This window comes from Cricetulus griseus, assembly GCF_003668045.3.
Source record: "Cricetulus griseus strain 17A/GY chromosome 1 unlocalized genomic scaffold, alternate assembly CriGri-PICRH-1.0 chr1_1, whole genome shotgun sequence".
Lineage (NCBI taxonomy): Eukaryota > Metazoa > Chordata > Mammalia > Rodentia > Cricetidae > Cricetulus > Cricetulus griseus.
The window spans coordinates 11,041,831-11,069,136 of record NW_023276807.1 but is presented as its reverse complement, the minus strand read 5'-3'; the positions used below and the strand labels follow the sequence as shown (position 1 = coordinate 11,069,136).

The 27,306-nt window shown below is 41.8% G+C and overlaps 1 protein-coding gene across 1 annotated transcript in view; it reads left to right on the top strand.

Moving 5' to 3' along the window:
• The window catches only part of Vwa3b (von Willebrand factor A domain containing 3B), a 176,942-nt gene that overhangs the window by 124,801 nt on the left and 24,835 nt on the right, over positions 1–27,306 (top strand). Inside the window, 3 exon segments of the mRNA XM_035453446.1 lie at positions 12,579–12,697; positions 18,410–18,460; positions 19,670–19,871. Of these exon segments, the coding sequence (XP_035309337.1) occupies positions 12,579–12,697; positions 18,410–18,460; positions 19,670–19,871 (372 nt within the window).

Below are 27,306 nucleotides of genomic sequence, written 5' to 3'. Positions count from 1 at the left end.
TCAGAGTTATGAATGGGCATCCTGGGACCAAGGGACTGAATACGGGGGCTTTGCTGGAGAGATGAGACCCTTTCTTTTCTCAAGTTGAATGACATTTTCTCTATTATAAAACCACCACAGGCAAGGAGAGAGGAGGTGGTGGGTGGGTTTGAGGTAGTCATGTTCCTGGAGAAGAAAAAGAGCCTCCAGTATGAGAGTGTGGGAGGGTGTATTCAGTCAAGACCATATATGTTCAGTTCGGTCCAGCTGGCCCTTGGCATCTGGGAGCTCTTCATCTATGGCTTCAACCAATCTTAGATCAAATGTTGCATCTGAGCATGCACGTTTCCCATTGCTACCTAACCAGTGCAGTATAATAGCGACTTACAAATAGCATTTACGTTGCAATGGGTGTTAGGAATCATTGATGGCTCACAGGACACAGGAGGATGGACAGAGGTTATGTGCAGAAACCCCGCCATTTTACATAAGGGTCTGGAGCATCAGGGAAGTGGCGGTAGTATGTTCTAGGAGCCAGTCCTCCCACAGTGAGGGCCAATTGTATTGAGAAGCAGCCCCAGAGTGTGGGAAGGAGGAAGTCCTTGTCTTCAGGGATAACAGTTTCTCAAGCAGCCACGTTAGAGTGGGATGTCAAACACAGAAGAGATGTGACTATGAGGACCAAGCGCCACTGTCACCTGGAAAATACGAGAGACTAGAAGTTGACGTAGCGACCATCATACTTACCAGGGGTGACATCCCTAAAGGAACACCCTGAAATGTTTACAGATGGGATGCTTGGTGTCTGCCTCAGGATGTCCAGGTGGGACAGGGGTGACAGGGGATAAGAGCACCTGGAGCAATTTTTAAATTTGGAAAAGATCATCGAGGGAGTACAAGACTTACTGCACAATTCTTTCTGCTTTTTATATATTTGAGATTTCCCATGAGACCATCTAGCAAAAAGGGCTCTAACTGGCCTTGACCTTGCTGGGATGGGCATACTTAGAGCAGCAGATAGAGCAACAGGATTCTCTTTGGTTACATTAGTCACTTTCAAAACTGTGACCAGTTTATGGAGGTCAGCCATACCCTGAAGGCTGTGGATGACATTGGTTACCCTGTTCTCTTACTTTGCCTCAAGGCTCAAAGGCAATGAAGCGAGAGAACACTGACTTGTCTCTTCCAGGAAATCTGGTGACATTTTCTTCTGTTCTGTGTATTCTTTTATTAATATACTAGGGATTTATTTGGAACAAACCTGTGTAATGACTTCCTCCTGGAAGTAGAATTTTCTTGGACTTACATCATTCCTCCTTGTACCTCTCCCCACCACTTGAGATACATTGGGTGGAAAGTTCTCCAAAACAAATTCAGTAGCCTAGGGAAGTACAAGCATATGATCAAACGAAGGAACCATAAAGAACATTTATCCCCTAACTCCATCGTAATGGATCAGTGCAGAAGAGGGTTGCCAGAGGCAGTGGGAGAAATAGGCTTTTGCAGACACAGAAGGGCAGTTGGATGAACTTGCAGTGGCTGTGGCAGCATATGTGAGACTTAGGCAAGCTCAAAGCTGGAGTCCAGACTCCAGCATGGGCAGGGTAGGTAGGCACAAAACCCTACCCCAGCTGAGGAGCTGTTGGCAGCTGATAGCTGCTGGCAGGGGCATGGCCCTGGTAGGCAGAACATGCTCCAGGGAAGGGCCCGACACCCAGGAGTACATGGGCAACACAGCGAGACTCCATGGGTTTAGAAAAGAGTGAAGATGGGTGGGGAAGGGAGGGTTGATGTGGGAGGAGTTAGAGGAGGGGTGTGCATATCACCAAAATGCATCATACGAAATTCTCAAAGAATTCATGAAAAGACATCTGCATAAAAGCATATGAAGTAAAAGCAGAGATAAGAAAACTTTTGTAGCATATACAATGAAGAAAGTTCATAAGAATTACATTACTAATGCACATGTATGGTTCAGTATATATCAGTATGTGCATAAATTGGTGTTCATCCTGTATACACACACACATACACACACAGACACACACTCATACACACACGCACACACACATACACACACTCACACACACACTCATACACACACTCACACACACACACTCATACACACACACATTCACACACACTCATACACACTCACACACACTCATATGCACACACTCATACACACATGCGTGTGCGCGCGCACACACACACTCGTACACACACACACACACTCACACACACACACACTCACACAACACTCATACACACACACTCATACACACTCATACCCACACACTCACACACACTCATACATACACTCATATACACACTCATATACACACTCACACACACTCATACACACACACTCATACACACACTCATATACACACACACTCACACACACTCATATACACACACACTCACACACACTCATACACTCATACACACTCACACAACACTCATACACACACACTCATACACACTCATACCCACACACTCACACACACTCATACACACACTCATACACACACTCATACACACACTCATACACACACACTCACACACACTCATACACTCATACACTCATACACACTCACACATACTCATACACACTCATACACACACTCATACACACACACACACTCACACATATCTTCACCATGAAGGGGTACTAACATGATAAATACTCCAGTGAGAAATCTGAGAAAAAAGGGGGAAAGACAAAAGGACAAACAAAAATATTAACTTTAATGGTAACCAGATACACCAGGTAAGAAATATACAATTTGAAAAGTTATACCCATCTCCCCATAAAATTGAAAGGAAAAAAAAAAAAAACGCAAGAGGCAGTGAGATGACTTGGTGGATGAAGGCACCTGCTACCAAGTCTGACTTTAATGGGAAGGAGAAAAGCTCCGCCTGCAAGTTGTTCTCTGGCCTCAACATATATGAGGAGAAAGAAAAGCTTTAATTGAGCTTAAGGAACTCAACTGTCTTGAGGAAAATGGGAGAGATTTTATCATGGGAAACAGTCAACTTTGGCTTTTTGCTACCTAAGTAAAAGACAGTGCAGAGATGCAAAGCTGAGAAGACATGGCAGTCACGAGACAAGTCTGGACAACAATGACCCGATGATGACACTGAACATAGGTGGAGGCTGGGGTGAAGTCACATTGATGGGACTGAATGATGTGGCACTGAGAAAGTGTCCAGAGTGATTCTTAAGATGTCACCCATACAACGGCATCAGAAGCATGCAGTGGAAGAAAGACTGCCTAACCAATGGTCCTGGCAAAACTGCTTGTGACCTACAGAAGAATGAGATTAGATCAACAGCTCTCATCCCAGAGAAACAGCAATTCAAAGTGGATAAGAGTCTTTGGTTTAAAATATGAAACACCAGAACTGCTAGAGGAAAACACAGGGAATGCATTTGAAATCACAGGCACAGTCCAGATGCCTCTGGTCAAGACTCCAGTAGCACAGGAAATTGGCCCTAGAATCAACAAATGGAGTGACATGAGATTAAAGTGTTTCTCTACAGAAAAGAAAACTATCATCAGAGAAAACATACAACCCACAGAATGGGAGAAAATTTTTTGTGGTACCTCAGACATGTTGATGTCTACAATATATAAAGAACTGAATGAATTAAACAGTAAAAAAGGAAATAGCCCACTGAAAAATGCGATAATGAAATGAATAGTTACCCAAACTGGAAACAGAAATGGACAAGAAATATTTTTAAAAACCCTCAACATCCTTAGCCATCAGGGAAATGCAAATTAAAACTGCTTTGATAGTTCCATCTCACCCCAGTCAGAATGGTTCACATCAAGAAAATGAAAGACAACAAATGCTGGCAAGGATGGGGAAGCCTGAACCACTGCTGGGAAGAGCATGGAAGTGATTCTCAAAAAATTTAGCATAGGACTATGGTATGATCTGGATATAAAAACCCAGTGTACTTTATATCCTACCACCAAGATGTGTGTAGCTCCATCCTTATTGCTGCTATATTCGTAATATCCAGGAAATCGAACCAGCCTAGATGTCAACCAATACATGAGTGGATAACGAAAATGTGGCATATATAATAAATGGTATATTACTCAGCTGTTAAAGAAAAATGAAATTTACAGGAGATGGATGGATCTGGAAAGTATTATATTAAGTGAAGTGACCCAGAGTCAGAAAGACAAAAAAAAAAAAAAAAAAAAAAAAAAAACACATTCTCATATGAGGATCCTGGATCAGTTACCTTTCTGTTGCTGTGATAATGGCCATGACTGAAGCAATTTAAGGAAGAGAGAGTTTTGGCTTACGGTTCCCAAGGGTTAAGAGTCCGTCATGGTGGGTAGGCGTGGCAGGAAGCTGCAGATAGCAAGCCTGGCCAGAGCAGGAACCTGGGAACTCGCATCCTTTACTCCAAGCACCAAGCAGAGGGAAAAACAACAACTACAACAAAAACCTGCGAGTGGCATAATGCTTTTTAATTTCAAAACCTGCCTCCAGTGGCATGCTTCCTGTAGAGCAAGCCCACATCGCACAAATCTCTCCAAACAATGCCACTTACTAGAAACCCAAACCACCATAGATCCTAACTTCTAATATCTATAGTATTAAATAAAGGGATGTGAGGATAGATACAAACTGTGAAGCTATATAGGAGAAACTAGGTAGGAGCCCATGAGGGGAGTAAGTTAGCCAAGAAAGATAGGAGAGCATAAGGACACATGGGACACAGAAAGGAGGCAACTGTAGATGGGGGATGCAAGAGGGTGAGGGAGAAGAGGGGAGGAGAGGCAACAAAAGCAAAATAAACTTTGCTTGAAAAATACCACAACGAAACTAATACATTGTCTGCTAATAAAAACTAGATTCCAGCCTTGATTGCTACGGAGGAAAAATTCAGAAGGAGCAGGAGTTAGGATCCTGATCTTTAGGAGAACGTTCTAGCATTTCCCCTCCAGAAAGCAAGGCCAAAGCGAAGGGGATGGGCATTTCCCCTTGGACACTTGTGTTTGATGCCTTTTGTGCGTCCATTCCCATCTCAAGCGGACAGACAAGATAGTGCTCTGCCCAGGAAACTCGCCCTCCATCATTAACAGAAGGATGAGAATTAGATGACGATAGAGGAAGATCATAATACATTTCAATCTCATCTCTAAAGCATAGTTTATGTTTTTAAAATTTTAACTTTTTTTGACAAATTTTAACTATATGTTTACAGGGCACAATGGGATAAATGGATATCAGTTTACAATGTGCTATGATTAATTCAAGCCAATTAGCATATCCATCACCTTGCTTACCTGTGATTTTTTAAAAAAAAAATTCTATGCATATGTGTCTATATGTATGCTCATGTAAGTACAGTGCCCACAAAGGCCAGAGAAGGGCATTGGATCCCCTGGAGCTGGAGTCATGGCTGGGTGTGAGCCACCTGACATGGTTGCCGGGAACTGAACCAGGGTCTTCTGCAAGAACAACAATTGCTCTTACCTACTGAGCCATCTTTCTAGCCCCCATCCACTTTTTTTTTTTAATGATGAGAGTCTTAAAAGGTGGAACACCTAGAAATAGGGTAGAGTGTTGGTTCCTGAGGCTGCAGTGGAGGGAGCAAAGAGGAAGACAATAAGGAGTTGTTAATCAAAGGGCACGAAGTTTAGACAGGAGGAATAGGTTTTGAGATCTATTGCACAGTAGCACAACTTCAGTTGTAAATAATGTAGTATGCATTGCAAAATTACTACAAGAGTAAATTTCAAATATCTTCTATTTATATCTATTGTCCCCTAATAGTTCCTTAGACTAGAAGAGACCCTCAGCTATGAGTGGGAAGGATAGAAAAACAATATGCTAAAACGTCTCCCAGCTTATTAGAGATTTTGTTTTTGAATTTGAAATGATCATTTTGTGAAAAAAAGATGGAGCTGGCAAGCCGGTGGGCCCGAATCTAATCTCTCTGCACTGAGAATTTTAACTGGCTCTCCTCTGTTCAATGCATGGCAACATCTGTATAGGCCAAGAAGCAATGTCTGGCTTTGTAAGGACTCTTTGTTTCATTCATGGCTTACTTGGGGGGAATCTTCCTTCTTCTGAAGCACAGTTCTGTTTTGCTTACCAGTTCCCTGGACCAGTAGCAAATCTGTCACCTTGGAAATGAAGTACCGAGTGGAAAGGTTGCCCTAGCAACTGTTCATTACTGATATAAAATGGGACAAATAATTTTATCTTAGCTCTTTCAAAAACATGAATTCATCACCAAGCCATACACAGAATAAAATTGTTTTATCCATTTGATGAGCCTAGAATTCAAAGCTCTTTATTGACAATTGCTTTTAAAAAATAGATTGGAATAATTTGGGAAATTGGCCTGCATTATTGCAGAGCTGACAGCATCCATCATCATCACCATCATCATCTTCATCAACAACATTATCATCGTCATCATCATCCTTATGTCTGTTATAGCATCCCATAAAGGCCTTTTGCCTTGTCCTCGGGGCTCTATGCATAGCTTTGTGCCTTAGTACACCATCTCTGTCATTTTACTCCTGGAGGACCATGGCAAGGTTCCTAGTCTGTTCTATGATGAATACTTACCATGTACTAAGCTCTGAGAAAAGCATTTGATGCCATTGAAGTATTTGCCCTAAATCTTAGAGCAACCTGTGAAGTATCTACTTATCACATCATTTAGTTGATAGGAATATTAGCTACAAAGAGACCAGGGATGTTGTTTAAATCATGTTTTCCTGCTTTCAACCATACGAGGATGTTTATATCCCCAGCATTCAGGAGGCTATACAAGAGAACTGCTGCCAAGGTTATAGGCCAGCTTGGGCTACAACATAATGAGGTCTAAGCCATCCTGGGCTACAACACAAACAAACAAACAAACAAAAAACCAGACTACCCAATAAACAAACAACAAATACAGGAGAATTAAACATGAAACTACTGATTGGAAAGTTTAAAAATTTTAAATGACAATCATTACAAAAGCAGTTTACATATCATCACACAGAAAGATGAAACAGTATAGATACGTGAAAAGGAAGCAATGGAATTAAAAATAAATATATTTTTAATATATAAATATTATCCTCTGTTCTTCCCTTTGGTTTTAATCACAGTGAAGTCAAACCAAGCATGACAGACTTTTGTGCCTCTCTTTTCACTCAGGTGTCCGTCAACATCACTCAATGCCAGCAAATGCTTACTGACATTTTTTTTTTTTTTTAGAGCTAAAATGTGTGAATGACAATACCACAATAACACACTTTGGTGGTTTTTGAGCGATCTCATTGACACACCACTTTACCAGTCGGTTCTGTGTTCTTCACTTGTTCTTCAGAGCTTACAGAAGCTTCCACCTGAAGACCATACCCTTCAGATTCAGTGCTCAGCGGTCTTGACAACTGCCATTTCTAGAACACCAATATATCCAGATTCAAAAATATGTCCAGACTCGCAGAGCTCTGCATGTTCATTAAACACATCCAATCATAGATTTTCCTTGCCTGGTTTGGCACTGAGTGCTAAGATGTTTATTGGAAAACACTGAAATTAATAAATTTGGTCTAGGTTAAACAGTGAAATGTATAATCATCAATTTCACACTGGTTTCTCAATTTCACATTCTGCGGTTAATTCTAATGTCATCAGGTAAATTCTGATTCATGTTAAAAATTAATAACTGTATACATAACTACACATGATATTTTCTTCATTTAGCATCTGCCCTGAACATGTTTCCATATAATAATGATGTTTGGACAAATTTTAATTTGTCCAGCATTTACTAATATGAATTATGGAGCTGAAGACATGTACTGGTCTTCCCGGAGGACCTGAGTTTGGATCCCAGCACACATGTCAGATGGCTCACAGGGAAATCTGACGCCCTCTTCTGACCTTCATGGACACCTGCACACCCATGCACATACCCAACACAGACCTACAGGCCTATACATGGTTAAAACTTTAAAAATATCTTTTTAAAATAACATGTTAAGTTGTGACAACTTTTTGAACTATTCCTCCCATTTGGGGGCAACTAATGTGAAGTTCTGAGAGTATTCATTTCCCTTTATCTTTCTGGTGTCAGTAAGAAACAGTAGCATACACACATAAAACAAACCAAATAAAAACTTGATCTTTTCTATTACTGTGCGAAAGGGGCATGATTTCATTTCAATATTCAATTATTTTGACCACCTTTGAATAAAAAAAAATAAATCTCTTAAACATCTTTTTCACATTACTCATATTCAGTAAACTTCTTCCCCAACCGATAAAGTCCTCCTTTGTCACATGCCCCAATTTCTAACAAGACAAATTTGGCAGAATCTAAACTTGATTATGTTTTACAGTGTATCAAACTGTTAAAAAATGTTTCAAGCCTCTGTTTTAGTCTTCCATGTTATTCAACAAATATTGTGCATATATGATATTTGTATATTTAGTACATTTGTTATACCAGTACATTTGCTATACCAGAAATTTATTATTTTTGTGTTATGGGGGGCCAGGACACACGTGTCACAGTGTGTGCGCGAAGGTGAGAGGAGTCGACTGTGGAGTAGATTCCCTCCTAGCTTGGGTCCTGGTGAACTGAACTTAGGTGGACAGGCTTGTTCAGAAACTGCCTTTACTCACTGATGCATTGCACTAACTCCAATAAACAATATGTATAAAACCAAATAAAGGGGGCTGGAGAGATGGCTCAGCAGTTAAGAACACTGGCTTCTCTTCCAGAAGACCTGGGTTTGATTTCCAGAACCCACATGGTAGCTCACAACCATCTGTAACTCCAGCTCCAGAGAATCTGACACCCTCTTCTGGTCTTTGCTGACACCAGACTCATACATGGTGCACACACATACATGCGGGCAAAATGCCCATATCTATGAAATATAAAAACAATAAAGAGTTACAGCTTAGTGGACAGTTTAGTTTGCCATATAACAAAAACTACAACTAATTAATTGTATTTGTCTGTAATGGAATTGAATGAGAACATATGTAGAGAATGCCTGGCAGAGAGGATAAATTCTATTATTATTATTATGATTATTGTTATTATGATTATTATTATAGTGATAGTAGTAGTATTTTCATGAAGCTATTTTCCAGTTAATGGTCCAAAATATTACACATAAGAGTGGGAAAATTTTAACTATCAACCCAATTTTGTTCACCCATAAATTCTAGAAATTTCTACATCTGGTTTATGTCTCTCTCTATCCATCTCTGTATTCCTCCCTATCTCCACAAACTGTACCCCACGTGCCCCTCTAGTCCACCTCTCTAATGGTTAAGATCTTGTCACTAAGGGGTGGTTATTAATATGAATTCTAGTTTTGCCTAAGAGAGCTAAAGTAGATGATGCCTTAGGCTTCTTCTTATTACCAAATATTGTCTGGAAGGATCCCCCCCCACTAAGTTACAAAACACTAAGGAAGTCATTTTCAAGGGGCTTCCATCACACGCCTTGATCCCCTCAAACTGAGCCCTCAGCCTCTGCGTGAACCTCACTTCCCTTCCCACTCATTCCCCACCCCCGACATGCTAGGCAGCCTGACTGTGATCCCCTAACCTTGGAATGTCCCTTGTGACACTAAATTTGACATCATAAAGAGGGTGGGTTTTGTGGCCTTCAAGTAACCATCATGTTGTGAAAATTAAGACCAAAAACTGAAGGTGTGGAGTATGCCTTTGTGTTCTCCCAATCCTGCGTGCAAGAAAGGAAGGAGAGAGGGTATACACAAGTCAAATTTGAACTAGCTCCAGGCAATGATGTCCGTGTCTGGCATGAAATCGAGATCTACCAAAGAGGGAAGTACAATATGAATATGCCTTTGCTTAAGTACTTGAAGTACAATATGAATTTGCCTTTGCTTGAGTATGTGAAGTACAGTATGAATTTGCCTTTGCTTAAGTACCTGGTCGAGTCAAGATTGTGACTAAACATTTTTTTTAAATACTGATTTATCATTGAACCCTAAACTAGTAAACTAGGAGAGACACATACAGACTTCTAAAGGGGTACTTTCCTACCAGGTCACAGAAAACATAAATGTCTTTCATTTGTGTTGCCATTGATTTTTTTTCCTGTCAAGTTTTTGTGATATTGCCCTATTTTGAGGGATGATTTCTTTCTTTTTCTTCTTTTTATTTTTTTTTTTTTACAAACTTATGCAATCTTTGGTTTCAAAGCCCAGGCATTTCACCTTTGACGCCCTGTTCTGTTTCCTTCCCTTTGAAAGGAGTGTTCAGGAGCCACACGCTGACTCTGTGTGGTTTCTAAGTAGCTGGTTGAACTCTGAAGCTTTTAACTTCACGCCTTTCTCTTCTGTTCTCTAAACCGTTGCCTATTTTACTTATGTGGGTCCTAATGAGAGTGAATATATGTAGTTTGAAAGAATTAAACAGTAAAATCAAAGTCTTGCCTACCTCCTGTAATGTCCAAAGTTTTAGACATAACTACTTTTGATAGTTTAAAACCCAATGTTATACATGTTTTAGACACTTGTTGGTGGTATTTTGGTTTTTTAACACAGGGTTTCTCTGTATCTCCCTGACTGTTTTGGAGCTAGCTTTATAGATAAGGCTGGTCTCAAACTCAGAGAGATCTGCCTGCCTCTGCCTCATGAGTGCTGGGATTAAAGGCGTGTGCCACCAGTGCCTGGCTTGTTTTAGACACGTTTAAAGGAAGTTAAGGAATTAAAGTAATGTAAAGGACCCCCGTGTCACCTTTTTTTTTTGGATCAATTCCCCTCCCTCCTTCCTCAAAGGTAATCCTTAACCTGAGTTTTTGTATATGCCTCAGTACAAAAATAATAAACCATGTTTTTAAGGTAAAACTATACTGTTTAAAAAATATTCAAAATGGTGTAACCTGTATTGTGGGGACTGAAAATGGAGCTTAGGCGGCCAGGCTGATGTTATATCTTAAGACAGGTTAGCAGCTGAACCCTTGAATTGACTGCAGACTCTTCCTTCCCTATGGTGAGGACTGAACAGTGAAAAATATCCCTAACAGCTGCCCCCTCTGGACTTGGACCAGGATCCTCACCCCCCCCCATTCCCCAAATCACACAGACAGTGTCTGCCCCCCCCTTATCAAACAGCTTGACTTCGGCCAGCATCAATGACAATTGTTAATAAATGGTCTTTTCAACTTTTTTTTTTTTTGGTTTAATGCTTAGATATAGCCACCATTTGTGAAGCCTCTGTGCACACACACTGTCAGATGTTGCTTCTTATATGACCTTCCTCTTTGATTCTGTTCCATTACTATACATTGAAACTTCTCAATATCTGTCCGTATGTCCCTCCCTCCATCACCCATTTATCTGTGTGGGGGAAGTCTTTATGCATCACACACTTTGCAAAGTCCTTTTTAAGTGATTATGCCTGGTTTCAACTTTGTTCAGTCTGTGAAGATCATTTCTTTATTCCAGTTCCAATGTCCTTCTTTCAAGATTCACAACAACTTGCCTCCACTTCTTCTTAGAATTTCAGTTAGTTCTTGTATGTCTTGGAGCAGCCTAATTAACACCAAACAATAGGTTCTCATCTTGGTTGAGTGCAAAGCCCCAGATGAGCACAGCTTAAGAAAGTGTGAATGATTTCTTCCTTGAAATAGGTAAAGGCAATGTAGGGGGTATTTAAACACTGGTGCTTTCTCAAGGCTTAATCCTTGGTTGTGAAGCTATGTGAATGTTCCCTCTTGCTAGTCAGTACCTTCTTCCAAGGAGGAGAGACCCTTGGTCACTGAACCCAATGTGGACCCTTGTTCTCCAGAACGTTTCATAGTCCCACTTACTTCTAGGAGCCGGACTCTCACTGTCTTGTTAGCACTGGACACAGAACCAGCAACCCACAGAGTCAACCTGTTTACACTTCTCTTCAATTTTTATAACTATATCCACATTTAGTTTCTTTCTTCTTTCTTTTTTGCACTAGTTTCTTATATTTTTGCACAATTTTAGAAGCTGGGGAACGTAACAGGATGAACTGCATTGCCTTGATTGAAAGTTAAATGATTTCCTCATTAAAAGTAAGCTCTTGGGGCTTGAGAGATGGCTTGGTGGTTGAGAGCACTTGTTGCTCTTGCAAAGGACCTGGATTTGATTCCCAATACCCACATGGTAATTCCTAACCACACATACATTTGGTTCCAGGGCATCTGATGTCCTCTTCCGACCTCCATAGACATCAGACATGCATGAGGTGCACATACACACAAGCAAAACATATATATATATATATATATATATATATATATATATATATATATATGCTTCTAGAGATAATACTCAGTAACGACAAGGGTTTCCTGAAACAATTTTGGTTTTCTTCTGTTGGTTTTATGGTAGTAATTTTTAAAATGTATAGCTTTTTAAAAGGAAAAAGAAAGGTAAGTAATCATATTTCTTATTTTAAGATTTACTACATTCTACTTTTTTTTTACACATACAGTGTGGTTTTTATAGTCAGAAAAGCATGTGCCCATATAAATGCATATTTGAAGGCTTGCATGAACTTATCAAGTGACACTTTACTTTGGCATTGCTGTGTAGGTATCCCCTCTGGCACATGTGGGCAGTGACACCAATAAGATGATATTGATTAACCCCCAAGGAGCCGAACTCGATAACTACAAGCAAAATGTGGAACAGGCCATTAAATCCTATGAAAAGTGAGTATTATTCTCAAATGCTCCTGATAGATAATTTGGTTTGGCTTCATTTCTCTTGTTTTAGCTTAGATTGCTTCATCTGAAACCGCAGTTCAAAAATGGCCCAGTATCAACACAAAGCTCATGTGTGGTCCTGCTGGGTGCTGGGTTAGGTTCCTGAAGCTAACCTTTCCAACAGCGTACAATAAACCACCTTCCCATCCTCAACTCTGTAGACATCTTGTGTTTCCAGGAAACCTTCCACGTTTTCCTCTTCCTGCAATGAATTTGATCATGTTGGCGTTCAACACTTTGAGAAGTAACCAACAAACACCACAGTAGAGACAGAGCCCCTTCCCCTCTTCAGACCCCCACAGAATGAAAATAACCCGAAAAAAACCCATGGTGTGTAACCTGAACTCGGGCAGATTTTTCTTTCTTGCCCTATCCTCCAAATACAAAACAAGTATGTAGACAGAATTTACATGATCTTGGGTCTTATGTGAATGTACATGTGATTTATGGTATTTGGGAGGGTATGCCTTGATTATATACAAATGCAATAGCTTTTGACATACAAGAACTGAGTGTCCATGACCCTGAGAAATCTGTAGCCAGTAAAAGGGGATCTTGGGGCCAGTTCCCGACAAACACTGAGGGGTAAGTCTGTAAGTATAGATTATTGTTTTATGTTTTTGTATCAACGATGATTAAGTTGACTGTAGAAAGAATTCTACACTCAGACAGTTGGAGACTTTCCTCAGGGGCAGGTGGCTTACTCGCCCAGGACCTGCCCACCTTCCTAGAATTAACCCTAGTGTACACACTTAAGGGACCTTTGAAGGTGCCCAGCTTCTTTGGGAAGCTTATTTTAGATTCTGGAAGTTCCACAGTGGGCTTTTAATTATCAACACGTGAGAAGGATAAGTAATAAATCTCATAGAGGTTAGTGATATGGCCAGACCCTGCCCCCCACTGATCCATCCGTCATAACTCAGGGTGGGGTGGGCCTAGCGTGTACTCAAAGCCCAACTCCTGCCCACAGGGTGCCACAGCTAATCTGCAGAAAGGTCTTTTCCCACCACTGCATGGCTCTCCAGTCTTCACACCAGTCTCCTTCACTGCATTCCCGTTAGAACTGATAACCCTCATGTGAGCACCATCAGTGGTGTTTATGGAGTTGTCAGCACAGGGTAAGATCCTTTATCCAAAAGGAAAAGGTCAGGAGAATTTCAGATTTTCTTCTGTGTCTTTGAATATTTGCCTATGCATAAATGGGGTGCCCTTGGAATTGGGCTCAAGTCCAAACTTTTTCCCCTACTATTTGAAATAATTTCATGCCAGAAGCTTTATGACATGGGTGGAATTTTCTACTTGTCACACTGGCACTTAAGAAGGTTAGTTTAGGATGGTTTTGAATTAGGGATGCTCCGTCTGTTTTTCTGCTTTTTTCTGTCTTCCATCTTTATCTTGGTAGCAAGATGACCTATCCTAAGCTTCCTCTTCTCCCTGGGTCTGGTGCTTGCACAAAGTCCTCCCTTCAAGGGACTGTCATTCTGTAGTCCCTCAACTGGTCCTTCTTCCTAAGACCTCCTCAGAGAGAACTCTCCACACCCCCTCTCTAGCCACTTCCCCATTGTGCTCTTTTGTCACACTCTGAACAATCGCACTGGCCTACTGTAGCTCATTGACATTCTGGTTCACTAGTTTACGGCTGGACCAGCCTTGTTTTCCCTTTCATCAGTTTCTATCAGAGGCCCGTACACTTGACTATTTGAAATTCATTCAAATTTGAGTTAATTCCAGTTTTGTTATTAAAATGTTCAAATTTGATTTGGGTATTCAAATGCAATAAAATTCCATTCAAATTCTAATGCAGTTTGCTTGAATAACTCAGATAGTCGAGTTCTGTAATCATTTGTCTATAAGCATCTGGTACAGAGCCACAGGCTAGAGCGTGGCTGTCAAGCAGTGCTTGCATGTTTTGTCCTTAGCCCAGACCAATGCCTGCTTTTCGATGAGTGTGTGACATTCATGAGAGCAGATAACTTACTTACAGTACCCACACCGCAGGGCCATTGGGAGGACTGTCAGACCACATGTAAGAAGCCTTCCACGTGGATCCGCCTTGCATCCCGAATCTGTTGATCCTAAACTAACCATGACTATTGTACCATAGTAGTCCCTTGACTCCTTCTGCCATGCCAACCTTTTCCAGAGGGTCTCAGAAAGGAAGAAGACCCCTATTCCCAGGCAGAACAGCACTCCCTTGAGAAAAAAAGTTCAAAATACAGAGTAAGTGATTTGACCCTGCAAGTAACTCTCAAAAACTCTTCTGTTAATGCTAGAGGAGTATTGTTGCTACAAGTTGAACAAAAACTCCTAAAAGTTCCAAACCTCAGATGCTCCATTCTCCAAAGTTTTTGAATGCCCATAGTGATACCACGTACAGTAAGTTCCATTCCTGATCCCATGTGAAAGACCACAGTTAAAATGTTAGTCTATGTGATAATAATTGTGCACAAATTTACTTCTGGTTGTGTGTACAAGGGAGACAGGAAAGCTAAATAAATTTTGTGTTTGGACTTGGGTCCCATCCTTACGATATCTCATTATGTGCATGCAAATAAATATATTTCAAAATATAAAATTCCAAACATTTATGGGTTAGAGATATTCAACGTGTACTTTCAGTAATAATTTTTGTGTTAATGAAACCAGCTTTAGTATGGCTGATGTTTAACATTTAAGTTTATTCATTTAATTGGTAGTGGGTTTATTGCGTTGGTGTGTGTGTGTTAAATTATTTAATACTAGTAGTAGTATTAACAGCAACAATATTATGAAGGAGAAAAACTCCCCGAGCCTTTGAATTCAATAGTACTGAAGAATTTTGTTTGTATAAACATCAGTTCCTTTTTTTTTTTTTTTTTTTTGTATTTCATCATGTGCAACTTTCTTATCATGGGCAAATGACGAGTGATGGACACATATACTGTCCATCCTCCACCATCACACCTCTGTGATCTTTATCTTCAAAGTAAGCCATTACCACTTTGAAAAAAAAATGGTATTATACATCCGTAAGTCCATTCAAGCTAGGAGTGACCAAGCAAATGAAAGTTCACAGGATGATATAAAGGAGCTATTTTAGACACAGTGTCCATGGGTGGGTGTCCTTCTGTTCCAGTATTTCCAGAGTCTGGGCTTTGTGAATGTTTCTAGGGCTGCTTAAATTCAGAGTCAGTGTTTTTCTTGCAGCTTATTTTGATTTCCAAAGTCAAGATCACAGCCCTCAGATCCACAGGAGAAGTCTCAGTTCTGGTCTGGCTTTGGGACCGTGCTTCGTGACTCTATTTAAGGTTTTCTCTCCCTTGCTGGTCGGATTTATGATGTGCCAACAGTTACACGTTGCTTTGTAGACCAGTCATTTCTTGCTACAGCTGGAGCTACAGCAATCCAGTGGGTGCAAAGCAGCAGTCAGGATTAAGGGCCTGGACCAGCTTCAGAAAAACTCTCACATTCAATGCCCTCCAGGTGCCAAAGAGGAATACTCTTGGTGGCTTTGCTGTAATCACTCCACCAACTCAATAAAGCACTGAAATTGTACAAAACATGTGGACAAGAAGGGACACAGATGTTATGAATATGTGTCCCTGGGAAATATTTCCTCAAGTATTAAGTTCAAATTCGATCCATGCTAGCTAATCCGACCCACCAGACCTGCATCACCACTGGTCTGTCCGTGTTTCTAGGCTCACCCTTCTTTTGATCTGTCAGAGAAGAGGAACATTGAGGCACTCCTGGTATTTTCCATATATTTCTCCTTTGTCCTCTCAAAGCCACAGATGGGTGCTGTTAGCCTTGCTTTATCCCTGAGAAAGCATCGCTTCAAAGGATTCTGTGCAACAGGATCACATAGCTGCCAGGTGGGGCTGAGTGCTGAGCTTGACCCTGAATCTGTGCGCTAAAGCCCTTCTCTGCCCTCCCAGCTTCTGTGCTACACTGAGCCCACTTTCAAGTTTAGATTGAAGAGAGTGCTGAATATATTTTAAGAAAAGCACAGAAAACTGAACAGTCTTAGAAGCCCTGATCATTGTCACATGAACCAAGTGACTAAAGAAACCCAATTTCCTAAAGGAACCCAAGAGTCAAAACCTTCAAGTAAGACCAAAGCACTGGCTGCTGGCCTAGTTCCCTCTTCCTGGCTCTTTGTGTTTGACACCCATTTATTTTATTTTATTTTATTTTATTTTATTTTATTTTATGAGTGTTTTGCCTGTGGAGGTAAGAAGAAGGCATTGGATTCCATGGAAATAAAGTTATGGATGGTTGTGAGTCACTATGTGGATGCTGGGAACTGTAGGAGCAACAAGAGCTCCTAGCCCCCATTGTTCCTGACTTTTTTGCCATCACTTACAGGGTCTTTACCAATGTCAGACACATTATATATGCTATGCATAGGCCAGCTCACAGAGTCCTCATAACTGCACAGGGTGGGGGGGGGGCGGATTCTCTTGTCATCCTGAGTTGACAGAAAAGTTGACTCCATCCTAGCCCAAAGTCTCATGCAAATGGGAGAAACTCAGGTCTGGGCCCCAGTACTACAGTTCTTCTCCCACGTGAGCCATCTTTGTCTCGTCTTCCCAGCCCTTCTAGGCTCATGGTGGACAAGCAGGACAGAACAGCACCTCCCCTCAAAGTGTATTCTCTATGTGCTGTGCTAATGCCAACTGGCCTCAGTGGTCAGAAGAGGACTTCCTGTGGAAGGCAATGTTCCCTAGTCCACAAGCTTTGGAGCCAATGTTCTGTCTCCTGCTGTCCACAAAGCCCTGAGGTGATGGCATAGTGTCATCCATTGGGCTGGATCCATTGAAAGAAGTTACAAGGAAAGGAGCCACTATCCCAACTCCCTTTCCTCTTCAGCAGGTGGCTTCTCTCTGAGGCTATGGTCAGTGAGGGGCTTCAGTTCCCCCACAGACAGCTAGCCAGGTGGTTGTTTGAAGGGTTTTGCATGACTGCCCATCTTTGTGCTTCCACCCAGAAAACAAGGTGGTTAGACTGGATGATTTGTTGCATGAACCCTGAATGTTTGGCTGATGCTCCCATTAGCTCCCTTTGCTCTCAGAACCCAGGCAGAAGAATGTCTGCAGAAGGCAAGCTGACAGTGCTTACGTTCTCCTTAGGAACAAATCTTGTAGCACCTGAAACTTTAAAAAAAATATATTTGTATTGCATTTGTATTTGTGTTGCATTTAGTGTGTGTGTGTGTGTGTGTGTGTGTGTGTGTGTGTGTGTGTGTGTGTGTGTGTGTGTGAGCCAACTTCAGGGAGTCAGTTTTATTTTTCACCATATGGGTCCTGGGAAATCAAATTTGGCATCGAGACTTTTCCTGCTGCACCACCTTGCCGGCCAATGAGAAGCTTCCTAATGCAGAGATGATGAGGACCAGCTTGTTTACAGCATTTCCTTGAGAGCAAAGACTTCCTTAGTGTTTGACATTATTCCCAGCCAGCCACATGGCTTCCTCAGGGATGCTTAGGAGGGAGATGTGCCTATGTGATCTCTTTGAGTGAGTGACAGTGGTACCATCCAATAATGATTGGCAGCTGGCTTGGGTTTCTCTTTGCAATCCCTCTCAGAGCCTGAAGTCAAGTTTTTGGGTTTTTTTTTTTTTTCTTAAAACACGTTATTACTCCTAAGTTATTGTTATTGTATTTTTTTTTTCAACAGACGTTTAAATAAAATTGTCTGGCGAGCTTTATCTCAAGAGGAAAAAGAGAAGTAAGTCATTCCATTCATACCTCAGTTTTTGAAATGCCAATGAAATACACATAAGCAAAATCAACTATTTTAAAGCATATGATCCAGTGGCATTTAGAATATGTAATCCCCCAAACATTCATCACCCTAAAAAAGACTACAACTTACCCAGAAAGCAATTCTTCCATGTTGCTCTCTTCTCCAACCACTGCTGACTCTAGTCTGCTTTCTGTTTCCATTAAATCTGTCTGTCTGGATATACCACGTGAAAGGGAGCACATACGTGGCACTTCTGTTTCTGTCTTCTATTACTTAATGGGAAAATTTAATATTTTCAATGCTTATGAAGATTGTAACATATATGCACATGTACACATATACATGTGTGCATGAACTCAGGAAGTTATGTCACACACACACACACACACACACACACACACACACATCACTGATTATCTGCACCCACTAATGAACATTTCGGTTGTTTCTGCCTTTTTCAGCTATTAAGAATAATGTTGCTATGATCACTTGAGTGGATGTTTCCATGTGGACATACTTTTTATTTCTCTAGCATATACAGTGAGGAGTAGGTTTATCACCTAGTAATTGTATGCTTCAGTGTTTGAGAAGGCTCCAGGCGCGCTGCCAGCAGCCACACTACTTCAAATTCCCACCAGCTCTGTGCGAGCGTTCACTGTGTCCCCCCCATTGGTTGTTGGATGGGCATGATGGTGGTTGCACATATTCCTAGTGCTGGGGAGACGTGAGTTTGAGACCAGGCTGGGCTACATAAGGAGACTTTTGTCTCAAAGCAAACAACAACAACAGAACAAACCATCGGGTATGATAATTCGTTACTTAACTCCAGCTGTACATGGTAATAGCTGTGTCCTTAGGAAGTCTGCCTGTGCCCCCTCCCCCATATGAACATGATCTAAGATGGCTGTATCACTAGCTGATGTAACTGGGGGGCCTCCATCATATAGCATCATGGCCCCAAACAGTGCCCAGGCTTGTTTTCCATCCATTCCAGAGACAGTTTCTAATTATAACTAATCTTGAAAAGTGGGAGCTCTGGGGGCTGGAGCTGTGGCCCTGAAGGCACAGATGGCACTGTAGTCATTTGACATCTGTGTCAACAGGTGATTCTCGGGGAGTTTTATTGAGAAGCTGATCACACTTTCTTATGCTTATCTTTTCATTTTGTTGACATAGTTCTTTGTTTCTCAGGTTGGATGCCATCAAGCCTATACAATACTTGGAAAACAAGGCAGTTTTAAACAAAGCCTTGGAACGCCTGAACTGGCCCATTTCATTGAAAGAGCTATCCATGCTGGAAAATGAAATCTTGGTTGGGAAAATGTACATCCAGCAAGCTATGGAGCTCCAGGAGGCTGCCATGAAGAACTACTCCAGCAAGCCTCTGGAGGAGGTGGGTCCCACAGAGTTCTCTGTACCCCAACCCTCCCTGCTGTCATCATTACCATCTCTGCCTGGGCCTTCTCTTCTCTGGGCAATACTGATTTTCTAAGAGAAATGAAGGAAATACCATTTGATTTTAACATCTTATTTTTAGAATAAGCTATCTTTCAATTGAAAAACAAAACTGAATAGTAGCATTTTGTCCTGATGAGGTGCCTGGACTTTGATCCTGTTAGGCCCCCGAAAACTTAAGTATCAGGGTCCCAGACCACGTTCGCGGTCACCCCAATCACCAGGCAGATTTGAGAGCTTGCTGCAAACTGCACGAGGCTTTATTGTAATTTAACGAGCTAACCCCATGTTATCTCGGGTCTTTCACCCACCCGAGATGACAGATGGCTAGCAAAAGATGGGTCTCCCAAGAGATCTTATAGGACAGCGTAAGGGGAGTGTCTAGGGGTACGCACAGGCTCATGATTGGTGTGCCTCCAGGCTTGGAGGGCTTGCCCTGTGTTGATTGGTCAACTGGTTGTTATGGCCCATAGGCCCTCCCAGGGTGGTTGCTATGCTCTCTACATCATTGCTGTGCGCTTGTCCATAAAGCACACCCAGGGTCGTAAAGCATAGCGCCACCAGCTAACTTCTGATTGGTTCCTTGTCACGAGACAGGCATCTGACTTTCTAGTGTCTGGGACGAGGTCATAGAAGCACATGTTCGGCCGTTATGGCTGCCAAAAGGGAAGCTGGTCCCTTCAAGCCAGACTGAGTACTTGCCTGAGATTTTTTTTTTTTTTGTACTACTTAATCTTTATGCTGTCTTGAATAGTTTTTCACGTTTCCTTCAGCATTCATATTTTAAAATCTAAACTAAGAGTATTAAAGCCCACTGGGTTGTTGTTAGATTTAAAAATGGGGGCATTTATGTTTTTAGTATTGAAAGCTCACAAAAATGCTGTTGTCAGTTTCTATAGAAAGAAAACAAACCTAAAAAAGAAAACTAACTCATTGCCTTGCTGTCCAGTTAGCACCATTTGGAGTGTTTCCCATTGGACATTTTCCCTCCTTAAATAAATCTCTCTCTCTCTTTTGGCATACTCAGGATGTCTGTAGTTACTTTATAGTCTGCCTTGAGCTTAGCATTATCTCATATGATCTCTGTGTTTTTGCTGACTCTTCAGACTGACATCATGGGTGGATATATACAGGATATATTTAACTCTTCACTGAGCTGACTACTTCTGGCTTGCTGTTGTTCTTGTTGTTTGTTTGTCTTATTTTTGCTTCTTCCTCATGCTTTTGTGAATCCCAAGGTATGTACCATTATTTTGTGAGCATGCTTTCTTAGGAGTGGCATTTGAGGAGACCACAGGCATGTGAGGAGACACTGGTGCTATTAAATAGCTGTGCTAGAATACCACACTCCTTTCTGACTGTATGTAGGTACTTGTAGATGTGGGGTAGTCCATCCAGAATCCTAAGACCTAGATAGCTACCAGATAGCCATTAAACAAAGGTCTGAAAATCATTCTGAGACAACTAGCAGGAAGGATGTCTTTGTTAGTTTCAGCATCTGTCAAATGAAGCAGCTTTTGCCTGGCTTTAATTCCCTTAGCCGCTATTTTGCATTCTTGTTTTTGTTTTTAATTACTCTTATTCATGTGTATCTGCATGTGGATTTGTGACTCTGTGTGTGTGTGTGATACCCAACGTGGATGCTGGGTACCAAACTCAGGTCCTCTGCAAAAGCAGTACATATTCTCAACTGCTGAGTTATCTCTCCAGCCCCTTTGCTTCTATTGGTTTTCTTTATTCTTCCCCCCCCCACACACACACACAAATTACATTTTCCAAGTAATGTAAGAAGCTGTACTTTTTGTGCAGAATACAAAGATCTTATCACAAAGCATTAGCTGTCTATTAACATTCAAAGAGACTTCCTCAGAATCCTTGTAAGATACCCTCTGGCTACCAACATTCCTCTGTTGACTGATAGGTGCCAAAGGACACCTAAGAATCCAGAGGACCAAACATGAATTACCTACTTTTCCTTGAAAATATGTTCTTCTACCTCTGCCTGCCTTCTCCTCCTTCCATTTACTAAAACATTTATGAGGATCTCAAGAGTGCCCGGTGTGATGGTAGATGCCAAGCATGCTCTTATTTGAATTTTCTCATTCCAACGGTGGAGGCACCACTGCCTAACAGCAGAACTTGGTAGCATTTTATTTATGTTTTATATTAAGTTTTCAATAGGAAATGTTATGAATGGAATGAAAAGAAACCTCTTATGAACTAGGACAGTTTATGCTAATGAATTTGTCTTCAAAACTGACAAAGGCTCATTGTTGATAGGCTATGAATTAATTGGACTCATTGTTCCGTTTCTTCATTCCCTTTCCATAAACTGGACTTCTGTAATTCCTTCATTCATAAATACGTGTTCACTCACTATGAATGACAGTGTGCTTGGCACAACTAGTCACAGGCCTGCTTCATCCTCACCCTTCTTGAGGTCTCCCAAACTGATACAGTGTAATGACAAAGATGAGGTTTTAGGATAAGATAATTCTCTTGCAGTTTGCTTAATTCTTAAGTGCCTCCAGGACATCCAGCAGAGGCAAGACAATAACAACCTGCTGGGGGCTCAGGAGAGAGTCTGGGTTGCAGATAGGATTGGAATCATCTGTGTTACTCAGATGGGGACCAACACAGAAAAGTTAGAGAAGCAGGAGGCTCAGTTCAAAGAGCTGCAGTGTGAGAACAAAGGGGAGGTGGTTCAGAGCCTCAGCTGTCAGGCAGACCCAGCTGTTATGCTGCTGTACCGAAGCCTCTCTCAGCCTCAGTTGAATTCAAACTTGAAAAATCAAAGTACCAGCCTACAAAACATGTAAGTCCCTCAGACAGTGGGTGGTGCTGTCCCTCAGACAGTAGTCAGTACTGTCAACAGGAAATTTATTCAGCACATACTAACTTTTATGTTTCTTCCACTATTAAAACTATTCTCAATGGCCAGGCATTGTGGTGCATGCCTTTAATTTTAGCACCCAGGAAACATGGGCAGGCAGATAGATAACTGTGAGTTCAAGGCCAGCCTGGTCTACTTGGAAAGTCCTAGACAAGGCAGGGCTCACATAGTGAAACTGTGGTGGTTTGAATAAGAATGGCCCCTACAGGCCCATATATTTGAATGCTCAGTCACCAGGCAGTGGAAGTATTTGAAATGATTAGAAGGATTAAGAGGTGTGGCCTAGTTGGAGGAAGTGTGTCACTAGGAATGGATTTTGAGGTTTCAAATGCAAACACCAGGCCCACTGTTTTTCTTTCTGCCTGTGGATCAGGAAGTAGCTCTCAGCTACTGCTCCAGTGCCAACCCCCTTTCCCCCCCATGATGGTGATGGACTAAGCCTCTAAAACTATAAGCAAGCCCCCAACGTAATAGCTTTTTAATTAAAATTAAATTAAACTTAGAAGCCCTATACTAATAAGTTTCTTTTATAAGAGTTGCCTTGGTGATGGTGTCTCTTCACAACAATAGAACAATGACTAAGACGGAAATCCTGTCTAAAACATGTGTATGTATTTATGTATGTATGCATGCGTGTACATACATATGGGTGTACATTCTGTGTTTTAAACACAGAATGGTGTCTGAAAGCCATTCAGCTTAGCCAGAAGCAGCTAGTGACATCATCCAGGAGAGTGTCAATGGAATTGTGGGAGCAAAAGCCTGTGTGCAATGAGCAGAGGGGTGAAGAGAAGCCAAGGAAGCCAGTGTAGGAAGCAGAGGCTTCAGTCTGTAGATCTTCATCAGGAAGACAAATTGAAAATGAGAGCTAGAACTTGAGGCATAGGCAAGTGTAGGGGAAGACACTGGTTTGTATAATACGTCATGGATCCACTTCTACCCTCCTGCAACATTCATAACCAAGCCTTCCATTTCATTGATTTGTCCCCACACAGGGCTCCAAAGCCCACACTCTCTTCTGGAGGGGGTCACACATGCCCAGCATGATTACCCTAAAGAAATCACCAGGGGATATTTGACATCTTGTTTCCACAGGTTTTTCCATTTTTGTCATGACCTCCTGCTATGGAAGATTCTGTACAGTTTCCTTAAAATAATACTTATTACTACATATGATATTTCTGAGATTGTTTTAATTCTATTTTTATCATGCCCACTAATCTGGTTTTATAGCCCACTGTAGGCCAAGATCTAGAGAGAGAAACTTTGGTAGAAGTGAAGCTCAGGGTAGCAAAGGCCAGGTTAAGACCCTGAAGTAAAAAAAAAAAAAAATCTATAACCCACACAAGTCATTTTGACCTCTTCATACATATGTATAGTCTCATCTTAAATTCTTTCAGCAAAGGACAATGACTTGGAACAATGATTATAAGTTAGAGAAGAAGAAACTTTAAGTTCCTAAGACCCCCCTGAATTTACTAATAATGTGTCACAGTAATAATCAAACTTCCTGTCCCTGGAATCTATGGGAAATGTCCACATGTGTATTCCAAAGGCTGTGGTCACTCTACTTGGTCCAACTAGAGTGTGTGATCGAGTTTGGAGACCTAAGGCTTTTCCATACTCCCTGCCACAATGGTGTTATTCACCATAGCTATCCATTTGGCTCTTGAGCTTGGGACAGCATCATGACTTTTCTGATGGTGAGGTAAGGAGATGAGCTATAGACGCCATGTCCAGGGATCCTGGCTCTGCTTTTCACCCTAGGCTTCCACTGATAGTACCTGGATGACTGTAGATGAGATGGAAGCTGGGGATCACCATTCTTGCGGCTCTGCCGAGCATCCAGCACACTCTATGCTTGAGTACCTAGTGATTTCCCCCACGATCCATAATCCACCAGTTTTATGACATCCCCAGAGGTAGATGCTTGGCTCGCTGACCATGTAACAAAAGAAGAAGAAACCTAAGTCTGAAATTCTTAACACTCCTCTCACCAGCACCACTTTGTTGCCATAATTACACTCTCCCTTGCTGAGCCTGCACCCACAAAGCTCAGCTGTGAAGGGCATCTGTGAATGATCAGTGACTTCCTGCAGGCTCCATGGGAGCTTGGTCTTGGAAAGCTCAGATGTACATTTTCCTCAGAAATGCAGATTGTTCTCACAGCACATCCTATAGAATCCACAGCCAGAAAGATCCAAAGCCGCCTTTATCCCCATGGCCTTGACCACCTGGAGTGATACAGAGGCATGAAATCATCCTAAAGCTGTGAGAACCTGTCATCAAAACTCCCAACAAAGCCTTGGGGATGGAGCCACACAGCTGGTGGCATGTGTTTTCTTCTCAGAGGCATGGCAAATGAGGAATCTGGAGTCCATGGATCTTAGGAATGATGAATTTGGTGTGCTACTTTATGAAAAACTTTCCAGGATAAAATGTTCAGAAAATTCACAAAGAGGAATGCATGAATTGGGTTAGGTGCAACTGAGAGAGAGAGACCATTTGAACCTAGGACCTTATGCCAGGTTGTGACTTGGATACTATGATTAAGAGGGATGTTGGGAAACCTTTTTGAATTGTATAAAGTAAAGTCAGTATTATATATATATATATATATATATATATATATATATATATGTAATCCTTGTTCCCAGATAGCAACTGGACAAGTTGTTATTCGAGCATTACAACCAGATTTCAGATTCCCTCTTAAAGAGGGTAAGGGACATCACACCTTAACCCCGGTAGTGAGCCTTTCTCATGCTACATTGATAACATCTTTCTGCTCTGCTGACATCTGGATCTGGGCCACTGGGTCCCTAGTACTGTGAACATTCTCTGATAATGTAAGACCTCTCATGTGAAGATGGGAAGGCACAAGTCTGGGCCATGCAATAATGCCATTGTCATCTGAGAAAAAAAAAATGACATGTGAAAATCAGCCACATTATCCCCAGAAAGCAGTGCAATGCTGAGCTAGGATCTGGAACATGTATAGGTGCAATGCCCTAAATGAGCCAAAATCTCAGACAGACAGACTGAGGGGTGAAAGGGTGGGTGAGAGAGGATAACAAAGAAGACACTCAGCCAACCCTGCAATGCACCCCAGCTGCTAGAGTCCCTAGCAGAGGGCACCGCCCAGGAACTCCAGTCACTGAAACACTGGAAGAAATCAAAGGAAGGAGGACAGATGGGCGGGCACACACACACACACACACACACACACACACACACACACCACACCACACACACACACAACACACACACACACACGCACACACACACGCACACACACACGCACACACACACACACACACGCACACACGCACACACACACACACACACACGCACACACGCACACACGCACACACGCACACACGCACACACCACACACACACATACACACACACACACACACACACACACACACACACACCACAAATGCCATTGACCAAAAGAAATCCTCTGACTGGTATCTTGTTCCAGAGTAAGATGTCAACTCTGACATCCCTATGGTGGCAAAAGCCATATCCACGTTGTCACTTTATACTGCTGCTGAAGGCTTCCCTCCTCACTGGAGATTCCCACTGGATGGATCCCAGCACTCAGCCACCTCCAAACTGCTCTTTGTGCCCAGGCCTAGATGCTGCCCAAGCACCATAAACAGGTTTGGGAATGGCTGGGAACAAAAGGCCCTCTTAAGTGTGGTGGCAAATTTCTATTTGGAGACAACCTTTGCGAAAAGACTTGACCCCCTCTGCAGGACTAAGGAAACCCTGCATAGAGCTCATTTCTTTGACACATTGTCTACCTTGTGTTAAAACCACAAGTTTACACAGAGAGAAATCACACTAAGATTAACACACCATGACCACCATCATTAACCCTCTTCACTTACATTTTTCTCTATATTTTTTTCTTCATCCTCTCTTAGGAGCCCATTTTTAAAAGAGTAAAGACTACGTATGTCTTTAGGGTTGAGGAAGACCCTGGGAATCTATGTGAGGGGAGAGGGGGAAGGCAGAGAACATGCCACACTGGCTCTGTCCCATTCACCAAGCCTCTAAATGGAGTCATATTATTCACAAAGACAGTTTGCAAATTTTCTGGTCTCATAATTGGGTACCCTGGAGAGAAGGGTCAAAGCACGCTGGCCTTCCATTTATTATCTTAATTACAGCAGTCACAGACCTCCTTGACCGAAGGACAAGGCAGGGGCTGCTAAGCAAACTAGGGGTGCTGGTAGAGTGATTTGGGGGTTCTGTATGGTAGTTTAGCAACTCTAGAGAACAAAAACATTTAGTGATAGTTTTTTTACTTATATAATTTTGAAATGGAGATTAGCAGCAGTTAAATTGTAGAGATGTGTCTACAACTGGCACAGAAGCATCAAATATCTCCTAATTTTACTGTTTCTGCCCATCTAATCCCAAGAACATGAACTGGAAAGAGGCTATGGCTTGGTAGGAGGGTGGCA